Source organism: Ictalurus punctatus, chromosome 7 (assembly GCF_001660625.3).
Source record: "Ictalurus punctatus breed USDA103 chromosome 7, Coco_2.0, whole genome shotgun sequence".
NCBI lineage: Eukaryota > Metazoa > Chordata > Actinopteri > Siluriformes > Ictaluridae > Ictalurus > Ictalurus punctatus.
In genome coordinates, this window is record NC_030422.2 from 24,546,856 (window position 1) to 24,559,375 (window position 12,520).

General features: G+C 38.5%; 2 protein-coding genes across 2 annotated transcripts in view; both read right to left on the minus strand.

Moving 5' to 3' along the window:
* Nucleotides 1–12,520, minus strand: part of LOC128633123 (myelin-oligodendrocyte glycoprotein) — a 73,283-nt gene that overhangs the window by 60,208 nt on the left and 555 nt on the right. Inside the window, exons 2-3 of the mRNA XM_053681946.1 lie at nt 12,100–12,453; nt 10,986–11,018 (exon numbers count right to left, since the gene is read on the minus strand). Of these exons, the coding sequence (XP_053537921.1) occupies nt 10,986–11,018; nt 12,100–12,453 (387 nt within the window). The remainder of the gene's footprint in view (nt 1–10,985; nt 11,019–12,099; nt 12,454–12,520) is intronic.
* LOC100528441 (guanosine monophosphate reductase 2) lies at nt 2,059–7,015 on the minus strand. Its single transcript, NM_001200711.1, is given in 9 exon segments — nt 2,059–2,498; nt 2,734–2,893; nt 5,110–5,152; nt 5,260–5,366; nt 5,580–5,661; nt 5,790–5,963; nt 6,360–6,443; nt 6,611–6,730; nt 6,910–7,015. Coding segments are annotated over 9 exon segments (1,047 nt in total). The 5' UTR covers nt 6,997–7,015; the 3' UTR covers nt 2,059–2,308.

A 12,520-nucleotide genomic window follows, 5' to 3' on the forward strand; every position in this document is an offset into this window, starting at 1 on the left:
ACCCTGAAAAAGATAAGTGGTATAGAAGATGGATGGATGGATGGATGGATGGAAAAATCTAAAGGGTGTACATTATAGCGGACACCTATTCGCACATTTTCATGGCTAATTTTATGCCAGTTCTGTTGAACAATTCCTGCCTGCCTTGGGATCTAAGGGGTTGTGAAGACATTTTGTCCAGAGGGCCAGGACTGCCAGGGGAGGGGGTCATGTATTCCAGAGAAGGAACTCTGAACTACAGTTCCCAGCAGGCTCCTCGCTGCATCAGTCACATGACCACCTGCACCTGAATCACACCATGTTAATGAGTTTATAGCTACAGTTTGCACTGCACTCCTTGTCTTATGTTTGTCTTTCTTTGCCATTGTTTCTGTTGCTTTGTTCAGGTCTTTGGTTTATGTTTAGTCTTTGCCTTATTTTTTTGCAACAAGTTCTATAGCTTTAGATTTGTGTCTATTTCTGCACTTGTATCCATCTCCGCCTCTAAATCGTGACGACCTGGAAATATTTGTAGAGCATGATGGGTTAAGCCATGGCCTCAGTGTATCATGTGGCTGAGAAAGCCCATGTGTCTGGCGTGCTTTATTTTTTACAATAAAGACAATGCTTTATCTGTCATTTTATATACACTACCTAATGCTCCTTCACTCCCCTCATGGTGTGGAGCAGCAGCTCATTTGTATTTAGAGAGACACACGAACACAGCGTGTTTTGCTTCCACCAAAAAAGGGGCATTTACAGCATGGTATAATAAATGTGGGGTATTTTGAGCTGAAACTTCAGACACATTCTGGGGACACCTGAGACTTATATTAAATCTTGTAAAAAAGGGCATAATAGGTCTCCTTTAAATGTGCAGATGACGGTGGTGGAAGAAGTGAACCTGTTTTTTTCCAAGTGAAGAAACTGATCAATTTCACGATCTCCCCTGCAGACGGCGCTGCGACGTGCACTGAAGGCCGCAGGGCTCTCTGATTACAGTTTAGCGTTATTGCTTCAGTCTGTTTCACAAGATAAATAACATTTTACAGATGACACTTGTTTTAGCACGATTTAACACATCGCTTCTGTCAAAATGCTCACTCATTTTAAGAGGAATATTTTCTCAATGAGAAGAGGATAAAAGTAAACACGCTTTGGCCCAAAATTCTGGTTTTCAGTTGGTGTACTTTGGTTTGTGTTCATTTGTGAGACACACCTTTTTTATAACGAAACATAAGTGAGGTGGCGTCTTTGAAGCACTTAATCAAGGTTTAAACTGCAACAGCACATGGGCGATATTTCTATCTGCAGACTACTGTAACAGTGAGTGCTCTGGCATCAGGTAAAACTTTTATATCTGCTACCAAGTGTAGAAGTAAAATCACATCGGATCTAGTACAGTGGTAATGCATGTTAATATTATAAAAATATATTGAATGTATGTATTTAATATTTGCACATTATGTTTACTAAGCCAATGCAAGAACAGCACGGGAATGAATGCTTCATGACCCATTGCATGTGCACCACAATGCTTTGGGTATAAAATGGGCTTCACACTCATGATTCTATTATGTGAAATGCAATAAATGAACCCAACTGAACCAATGAGCCAAACTGTTTATCATTTTCTACAACTTATTTTAAGCCCTTAAACTAGGCCCTTAAAATGAAATATTTGTTGGAATGGTTAGGATTATAAAACACACACACACACACACACACACACACACACACACACACACACAGTCACGATTTCTCCTTGTGGTAAGTGCTGTAGCATGCAGCGTGCTCGGAAACCTGAAGTGCGAGCACTCTTCTGGGTTTTCAGAGACCTTGACTTTGTTTACATTTGACACATGCATCTGTAATAATTTCTGTCCTGTCTCTGCCGCTGAATTTTCATTGGTTGTTTCCCGTATGTGTCATCATTGTTTTCAGCTGTCGAGTACGTTTGTTATTTAAACCCCTCGTGTATCTATGTATGTCACGAAGTATTGAGTGTTATCACTGTACCAAGCGTTTGTACCGTTTGTACCGAATTAAATTTAAGAAACACTACTAGAAACGATAAAAATGTTCAAATGATAAAAGTCTTTATATGTAGTCTAAGCAGGTGAATTTCTCTTAGCCTTGCCAGCCACAACCATAACACTGCTGCAGGAAAAGCTGTGAGGTTTGTCACTGTGTGCATTTGTGTGCGAATGTCAGGTGACTAATACAGAATGACTAGAAAAGATGTGCAAATTCTTAACCTTTGCAGGAATCTGACCTAATGCAGTAAATCTGTCAGACCAGACCAGCACTCATGAGCAACAGCGATGTGTTAGTCATTGTTTCCAAACACAGTGTTGAGTTGCTGAGTCACTCTAATGAAGGTGGTACGGCGACTCAGCTCCTTCAGCTTAGCAGCTCCCACGTAGGTGCAAGTGGAGCGAACACCACCCAGTACGTCCTTCACAGTGACCTCCACTGGCCCTTTATAGGACACCTCCACTGTCTTACCCTCAGACGCCCTGCATCCATGAGAGAGAGAGAGAGAGTTGTGTGAGTTTTTTTTTTTAAACTGCTCTCTCTGAAAATCATTTCCAGGGACTGGTACCCAAGACAACAGGAATAATAGAATATATCTGTACTGCATGCTACCTGATATCCTGTCTGATAACATTACACATGTTAAAACATGGTGTAATGACTTTACATCCTGATTTTTCTCTCCTGTACTCAGTACTCTGCCAGTCTTTCTCTCACCTGTACTCTGCTACTCCTCCTGCGTGCTTCTTCATGGCCATATCGGAGCTCATGCCGTAGAACAGTTTGTACTTTTTGCCGTTTTTCTCAATGGTCTCACCCCCACTCTCAGAGTGACCTGCCAACATTCCACCTAGCATCACGAAATCCGCTCCCGCACCTGTCCATCACACAACACAGCCAATCAATCAAATATAGTTCAGAGAATATTAGACACATGGAGCACAAAATCCATGAAAATAGGTAGGGAAATGTAAGTGGCTCTGTTGATTCTGAAAAGTTGTCACAAGTTGCTTTTGTAGCCTCCCGTTCTATACTCTTACTTTTATTTGGCATTCATAGTGGTCCAGAGCACCTGCCCCGTAAGTAAGTTGATAATACTCTGATTTAGGGCAAGTCTAAGTTTGTAAACCAATTTATCCAGTTTCAACAGCCTAGAGACAGAAGATGGGCATCCATCCAATTCCACTGTTTGCATGCCAACCTCAGCATTTTCCAAGACCTTTTCACCACTTTGGTTATAGATGTAAAACAATACTGTGATGGTCTTGGGTCACATTAATCACTACCTTGTGATTTCTTTGGGGTTTCTGAATGTAGAGCTAGCCACACAGCTTTCATCAGGAGAATGTCGATATGCTGTTAAAGTTCACAGTTTACTTCGCCACACTTAGATCTTTGATCTAAAGCCCGTACATATACTCTCCTACACCTGCTGGGTGGCATCTCTTGTAACAATCGCCCTTTATGCAAATAGGACACCCAAATTCATGCACCAAAAGAGGAAACTTCAGCTAACAAAGCCTCAGTAGTGAGCACGTTCTCTTGTCTCCATCACTAATGCATGTCTTCGTGTCATGGCTGAAAAGTAGGAGTTGCTAGCACCAGGGTCTTACCTAGACATGCAAAGTGCATGGCAGCCTGCCCATTTGAAATTCCTCAGATGCAGCCATAATCACACATGTTCTGACATCTCCACTAGAGGAATTGTAGCTAAGCCCAGTGGCGCAGTATCTAGAGATGGGCATTATTCAATAATATTCTATTTGAACATTTGAGCTCATAAAAATATATTCGTTTATTTAAGTGAAATTTAATGAGAATGACGTGATTTTTCTTAATCATTAAGATTTTGTCACCATTTCAGAACAAGCTTATAATTAGCTGATATCCACAACAAGCTTCTTTTTTTAGCTGAAAACATTAAGCAATGTGTGTAAACAAAATAATACAGAACAAAAGCATTTAAGCTCACGCAGAGCGAAAAAAAAATGCTAATAAAGCACACAGCCCCAATTAACGTACAGATCCAACATAAACACCTGGATGTCGTGTTTATATTGTTTCACATGTTCTTGTTGGGAAAACAAGCATACAGTATCCACATGTTCGGGTGAAAGTCGGCTCCCTAGTCTATAAACAATTAGGCCGGCTGTGGAGAACAAAGATGTTCCAGAGACACACAGTTAATGTCTTGCTAAACAGCCAAGTTTGTTGAAGCACTTTGTACTTTCTGTCCACCAATGAATCAGAAAAAAAAACAACCATGTGTTAAGCTGTGGCTTTAGCAAAAGTGTATTAAGTCACTGAAAAAACCTGATTGGAAAAATTATGGTCCATAACGCTTGTTTATGTTTGGCAATGCCTCCTGTCAGTCATGTAATAGACACTATACTCTACAGCGCCACCCAGTGCATTTAGTTATAACTGAGTTTTAGTTTGGGTGCTCAGGATTTAACATGCATTCACTGTACTTACAACCAGCCAAGCAACATTTAGCGAAATTCGAGTAGTATTTTTACTTTTCAAATAATTATTGCACCCCTACCAGAATCCGCCACTGACACAAAGATATCATCACACTTTCTATCAATAGACATGGTGGACCATGATTACACTGTGGAACTGTTGTCCCAGGCACACAGCTACTTCCTTAACTCTTGGCTGTAACACAGCGGGATATTCTCTTACTTTTTTTCTTCATGGAAGGCAAAACAGCAATCGAACATGGTGCTGTAGTGGACTTTTACACACAACCTACCAAGACATGTATAAAAGCAAAACTATAGATAGTGTTCTCATGTCTTTCTGAAGCGTTAGGATGCACATCGTAGAACACAAAATCTATCCCCTGTTTACAGTAATATCTTTAACAGTAGCATTCTGAGATAAAAATTATTTTAATAACAGCAAGCCTCCTGTCAGTCATGTAATAGACACTATACAGCACCACCCAATGCATTTAGTTATAACTGTGAGTTTTAGTTTGGGTGCTCAGGATTTAACATGTATTCGGTGCATTTACAACCAGCAAAGCAAAATGCAAGTACTGTGTAATAAACAGATTGCGCCATAATCCAGAGCAGTGAAACATACCAAAAGCCTTAGAGACATCACCAGGACAGGTACATCCTCCATCCTGGGTGAGAAACCATAAAGAAAAGAATTCAAATCTAGCAAGAGCATCTGCTCTCCCACAAATGCCTTGGTTCACTAATGTGGACTAAGCAGATAACTGTAGCTCACAGAGATGATGTGTCCACCCAGGCCATGTGCAGCATCAGCACACTCGATTACAGCACTCAGCTGAGGGTAGCCCACTCCTGTCTTCTTACGGGTTGTACACACTGAGCCTACACAGAAAAAAACAACATATATGATGTACGTCAGATAAATTTGATACAAATTATAAATTATAAATGCCAGATAAATTAAACATACATAATAAATGACAACACACAGATACCAGTATATGATGATTACATGATGTTAAGCAGAGCTGTTCAACCCAAAAACCACTTGTTCTAGCTTCATAAGAATTGAGTGATATGACTGTGTGTTGTCACCTGGACCGATGCCCACTTTAATGATGTCAGCTCCAGCGAGAATCAGCTCCTCCACCATCTCTCCCGTGACCACGTTTCCAGCCTTGACAGAAGTTTACAACTATGCTTACAACAATCCCACTGTCTTATCAACCACACAAGTACACTCTACTTCACTATCTGTCTGTATAAACAATGTGCTGTGTTTGCCAGACAGGGTGAACCACTGACCATGATGGTGTGTGAAGGGAACTTCTGCCTCACGTCCTTGACAAAATGCACAAAGTGCTCCGAATATCCATTCGCTACGTCGACACAAACGTACTGTATCTGAGGCACAGCCGCCAAAATAGCAGCGAGCCTCTCGAAATCATTCTCGCCTGTTCCAGTGCTGACGGCCACGCTCTGAAGACAGAGAGCGAGAGAGAGACACAGACAGAAAGAGAGAAAGTGACCTTCAGAGCAGGATTACAGTGTAATCATTACTAAGTAAGGAATAAAACATGACGCGGTGGTGTGATGAGGCCCACTTCAAAACTGAATTACTTTTATCTTCCTGAAGTTTTCCACTGACACTACATCCCAAAGTGTTTTATTCCTTTTATATCACAGGAATTTTCTCTGTTTATTATAAATCTGTTTACTGTTGAACTTCCATACAAGTCCACCATACAAGTCCCTGTGAATGAGCTGTTACTATAGAAATGATAATGATGACAAATCATACTTGACATAATACAGAAATAAACTACAGCATTGTACGCAAAGAAGCCAAACCTGATTTCCGTTTTTTTTTTTTACCTCTAGGAATTCTGGGTGCTTCGCTGCAAACTCTTTCCAGTCGTCTACGCAGTAATGTTTGTGGACGGCAGTGAAAAGTGAGAACTGGAGCAAAACAGTGGATTAGTTAACCTTCTTATAGAAGTTCATGAGATTAAGTCTGCTTTAACCCAGAGCAAATAAATTACTTTCTGTAACAACAATGATCTTATTGTACAGCGTTGAAGTCAAACATTGTAGGTTATACACAGGAAGTGTGTTAACACTCGTACCGAATGCAGTGCCACGGCCATCTCAAAGGTTCCAACCATGTCCATGTTAGCAGCGATGATGGGAATACCTCTGTAACTGCCTTTTGAGTTTCGGAAAGTAAAGCTGCGCATCAGGTCCACCTAACAAACAAGAGTATAAAAGAAAGAAGATGGAGAATGTGAGAGAGAGAGAGAAAGGCTTAACGTATGATGAAAAATGTATCTTCTGACAATCAGCCATTGTAAATGCATGTATAATTTGGATTATTAAGGCAATATGCTATTTCAAATCGACATTAATTAAACAGACACCCTTGTACCTCACTACGGGACTTGAGCGTGCTGCGTTTGGGACGGAGCAGCACATCCTTGAAGTCGAGTTTGATGTCGTTCTCGATGCGAGGCATGGCTGCTGTTACTGTATCTGTGTGTGTGAAAACAGTATCTCTGCTCTGTGTAGCAGTGTGTCCTTTGTGCCTCCTATTTGTTTAAACAGATAGGAAAACTGTCTCACGCTCCTGCTGGAAAGAATGAGAAGTGGAAATGTATCATGTTTCGAACATGTCAGAAAGCAAAGAGGCTAAAGCTTCCTGTCCATTCAAAAATAAATTCTTTGAAATGTTTATAATGTTTCATATTGGGATGTGTGAAAATATCCTCACGATGCACTCTATATACACTACCGGTCAAAAGATTGGGACACTCAACTGAAATGTTTCTCATGATCTTAAAAAACTTTTGATCTGAAGGTCTGGTCTGGTCTGCAGCCAATAAGTGTCCAGTGTAGGTGGGAACTCCTTTAATACTGTTTAAAAAGCATCTCAGGGAAATTCCTCAAGAAATCAGCTGAGAAAATGCCAAGAATACATTTCTGGAAATTCTAGGCAAAAAGGGTGTTTACTTTGAAGATGCTAAAATACTATATTATTATTTATTTATCTCTGGGATTTTTTAAAATCACAAGATAATTCCCATAGTTACATTTATGTTACTCCAGAGTCCTGATGACTTTATTATTATTAAACTAAAATGTGGAGGAAAAAAAAAATAAAAATAAAGAATGAGTGTGTGTAAATTTTTGACCGGTAGTGTATGTATCATGAAATTGAGCTTTCCTGAGGTTTTGCAAACAAAACAGCGGAGCCATATTACAAAAAAAAAAATAAAAAAATTAAAAAAATAAAAAATTAAAACAACTGGTACAAAATTACAATTTCAACTCTGTAACAGCATTTCTCAGAGAGCTGCATCATTCTGTTAATAAACTGCAATATTAATATACACAGTATCATCATCGTGTAATAACTAGCTTGTGGTGTCTGAGAGTCACACCAAATTTTGGTGTAAACATAAAATCCTCACTACAAAAGCTATGTCTAGGAGTGTGTTCTTGTACCTTAGAAGTCCTCCAGAAACTCTCTTACACTTCAGCTGTGGGAAAGAAAGAGAGGTGGAAATAAACTTAATTCAGTGTAAAATTACAGCATTTCTGCAGCAGTCACAAAGCAGCGTTACAGAAATCTGGAGGTAGATTTAGATGATCCCTGTTGCATTTAGTGAAGTTAAACCCCATACATCATGTCAAGTATTATGTCAGATACCAAAGATAAAACGTTTGAATGATGCAAAAACAAATTCTTAAAAGTGTCCTATAATATTTAAGCTTTGGCTGGACTTTCATTCAAAACATTCTCACAACTGGAGCACTGGGAATTTCTGATGTTAACACGTGTCATTGTAGAGTAATATAACAGTTCATTTAATGTCATGTAAACGCGATTGTTATCACACGCTTTTCGTTTTTCTAGTGTACAGCAATGGTTTTATGGATAAATATATTGATACGAACCTTGTGTCTCTTAATAATTCTAAGTCTTAACTCTAGTCTGACCGTGTGAAATTCGCTACCTCCACCTGAATTGATTTGACCCAAGGAGCTGGGCTGAGGAGTTAACCCAATTAAATGACCGCAAAGGCTCAACCCAGTGTTTGGGTAGAAAAAAACCCCAGTGCAAGGGTAACTTGCTAAAGTTTCATATAACTAAATATTCAATATTCATTCAGATAACTAAAGATTCATGTCCATGATCACCGGGCTTTCGTGCACAAATACCCTTTTACAACCATACGGCTATATCTTCAGATACCTGTCCATGATGGTATGGGTTTCATGTTTGAAAAATATTATTGTCATGAAATGCTTGTTTCACTTAAATAAGCTCAAAGCCGTACTGACTTTACATCAATTCTATCATGTGTCCTATCATGCCAGACTAAAAACTGCGGTGGAACTTTAGTTCTGTTTAACCTCAGTATTGTTTCCACTGCTGTTGCCCCATTATAAAACACAAACTCAATGCTTTCATTCTCACCTTTATTTACACAGAAAGAGCAAAGTTGACAGTTTGAAGACCTAGTTAACTTATCATTTACAGGATTAAAAAACAAAACACAAAACAGTCATTACCGATATGACTGTTTTGTCCTTTATCTTACATCGCTGATCCTGGGAATTTCCGCGCAAAAAAAGTTCTGCACATGTTTGATGACCTGTAATTGTTTTGTAAGGATGCGTCTTCACCACACCTCCAGAAACACCCATTTTACATCGCAGTACTGAAAGCCCTGGAATTTAGTGAATGTCCATCAAATGCACAGAGTGAGGATGGAGAGGAAGCAGTCAGGTGGAGCAGAGAGGAAAAGGGCACACAAAAGGAAAACCCTCTAAAACAAAGAAGCAGCAAAATGTAGAAAAATTACTGACCTGTTCAGGGCTTCAAGTGCAGCTCAGTCTCATCTGTAAATACTGTAGCATTGTGTTCCCTAACTTAGCTAATCAAGTTTTAACCGCAGTTTCACTACTAGCAAACATTAGCACTATTACTATTGACACCCTAAATATGTTAAAGAATAGCATTATCTACTGTATAGTTATTTTAAAAAAAGTAATTTAGCAGACAAATATCCAAATTTATGTACAATACATTTAGGGAGCCCTCCATGTTTTAATTTTAAAAGTTGAACTTACAAATACAGCCAGGGCAAACAACAGCAACAACAACAAAAAAATAAAAGATATAGAAAATTATGTCTGCCCATATGTGTGGTTGAAAAAAAAACAAAAAAACAAAAAAAAACATTTTTTCTCCTATTTTTCACAACAAGGTGTAGAGAGTAGACCTGGCACTAGCTCTGGTGCAGTGGTCACACTTCAGGGTCAACCTGAGATGACAGACAGAGGTAAAAGACGAGAAATTAAATATGCTTTAATAATATCTGTATAAAATGTAGTATGGTTAAAGCTCAGTATTTTATGTATTTTTAAGTCTCAAAGAAACATATTGCTGTAATGCGATGCTTTAAATTTAACTAAAATAAATTTTGATTCTGTGTTCACAAATGAGGTTAAATATAATATATTAATATATGACAGGATACAATGAAACCATGGTTATGAGTTTTATTGATTTTTTTTTAGTTAAGCAGTACATGATACTACCTACTTTGCAGGTAGGAACTAAATGTTGTTACATGTGCACCATACAATTAATTTGAGGATCCATTTGAGCCATCATTTGGATTTACCATGTCATTTACATTTATGGCATTTGGCAGATGCCCTTATCCAGAGCGGCTTACATTTATCTCATTCATACAGCTGAGCAGTTGAGGGTTAGTTAAGGGACTTGCTCAAGGGCCCAACAGTGGCAGCTTGACGGTGCTAGGATTTCAACTCATGACCTTCCAGTCAGTAGTACAACCACGTCTTAACCACTGAGCTACGTCATACCTAATTTACATAAAGTTGAGGAAATCTCAAGTCACATGTTGCTTGTTGTGCTGTCACTGATATTGAAATCATCTGTGTCATGTGTGTACATAGAACGTATAGAACGTGAACGGTCGCCTGTCACTCTCTAGTGTGAACGTATCTTTACAGTTAACAAGGCAGCTCTAACGGAGAAGAAATTTCAGAAACTGGCGTGTGGTAAAGATGACACACTGACAGCACCACATTTAAAGTCACTGAGCTCTTTAGTCCATTCTACTGCCAGTGTTTGTCTCTGGAGATTGTACAGCTATGTGCTTGATTTTATTCACCTGTTAGAAATGAGTGTGACTGAAACATCTGAACTCAGTAATTAGGAGGGGTGTCCACATACTTTTGGTAATGTAGTGTAGATTAGAGCTAATGCCATATGTAAAGATTCATCAGTAATTTATGTGTATTTACTGTAATTCCTTTCAGACCACACACAAAGACACCTTGCATTTCTTTTTATGTCTACACCGTGTATACAGTGCTTTATTATCTTACATTTTAACAAGGTGATATTGTCTCCTCCAATTAAATATGCAGTATAATTTTAAAAGCACAAAAAAAATTAATTCTCACCTGCGTATTCCTTCACTATCCAAAGCTCTGAGGCTAAAAGATAACAGATTAAATAGTTTTGAGTATTGTGTGTAAATTCTATAGAAATAAAAGAATAAATAGATTAATCAGTGTAATATAGTGAAGTAAATGAACACAAATCAGATTGCAGTTATGAAATGTAATTGTCCTCTGATGTTATTTGTTTGTTAAATGATTGAGCACACTTCACAAAGTGGCACATGATGTTACAGGTCAGTTATGAGTGATATAGAAAACAAGTAATTTACAGTATTGTGAGTGATGTGTTTGTAAAAAAAAAAAGTGTACTCACACACGAGATTAATCCCTCCTGAGTGATCATAACTCTCCATCGTGATCACCGGGTGGCTTCCCAGAATGACAGTAATCATCAACAACAGGTATTACAAGGTATTATCTCCTGATACATGACAGTGGTAGAAGCCATAGATGACTATATATTCTTTTTAAATTTTATCCACTTAAGCCTGTTTCTAGATATTTTTATTCATCTCAAGCTTAAAACGTTCTCATTCTATTGACAGATAATTTTACTATTTTCAAGTGTTTATTAATAGAAAGAAGCGAACTTATCTGCCAGTAGATAACCTTTTATAACCTTTTAAAGATTGAAGAGTAAACATGTCTAGAAATTGGCTTCTTTGTTGTTTGCAGTGTCTCTTTGGAGTCTGTAATGACAGAATGTTATGGCGCTGAGTCTGTTAACGAATCCTGGCATTATTTGATTGTTTCTCCCTGCTTTAACACACCCTGTTCAACCCAGGCAGGGCTGTAAATTAGCTGATATCTGAATCAGGTGTGTTAGGAGCAGGGAAAACTGTAGAATGTGCAGGACAGGATACTCAAGGACTAGACTTGGGAACCTGTGGTCTATTGCTTAAAGACCCTTTATCTATAAGTGACAAAATCCATAAATGGTCAGCTGTAATGCAGAGATTAGATGATGAATTATCATGCATTCAAACTTTTATAAGAAGAAAAGTACTTTTCATTTCAGTGTTGTAAACAAATTTCCACCACATGCAAAATAAATCTAAAAATTGTTCTGAACTGAGTTCAGGGAATAAACTTTGAACAGAGCAATAGATCTTACCTTCGACAGTGACATGAACAGTGATGTCATCATACCATGAGTTTTCCTCCTCAACAAGACACTTGTATTCTCCTTCATCAGAGACTCGGAGAGCTGAGAGTTTGAGTGAAGCGTTGCCTTTCTGTAGCTCCTGTTTAAATAGTGAAGTTCTTCCTCTGTAGGACTCTGCCTGCTTTTCATCTCTGTCTTCATGATCTTTATAGAGATGCACTAATGAGTCTTCTAAATCTAGTCTGAACCACTCCACTCTCATGTGCACAGCGCTGGTGTTGGGTTTTATAAAACAGGGAAGAACCAGATCTTCACCAGCTATGGCAACAAGAGGAGCTTCTGGACCAACCACCTCTAATCGCTCTGTATTGTGAAAAAAGACATCAGATATATTACATTATAATACCGTGTATCTGTAATAATTATACAC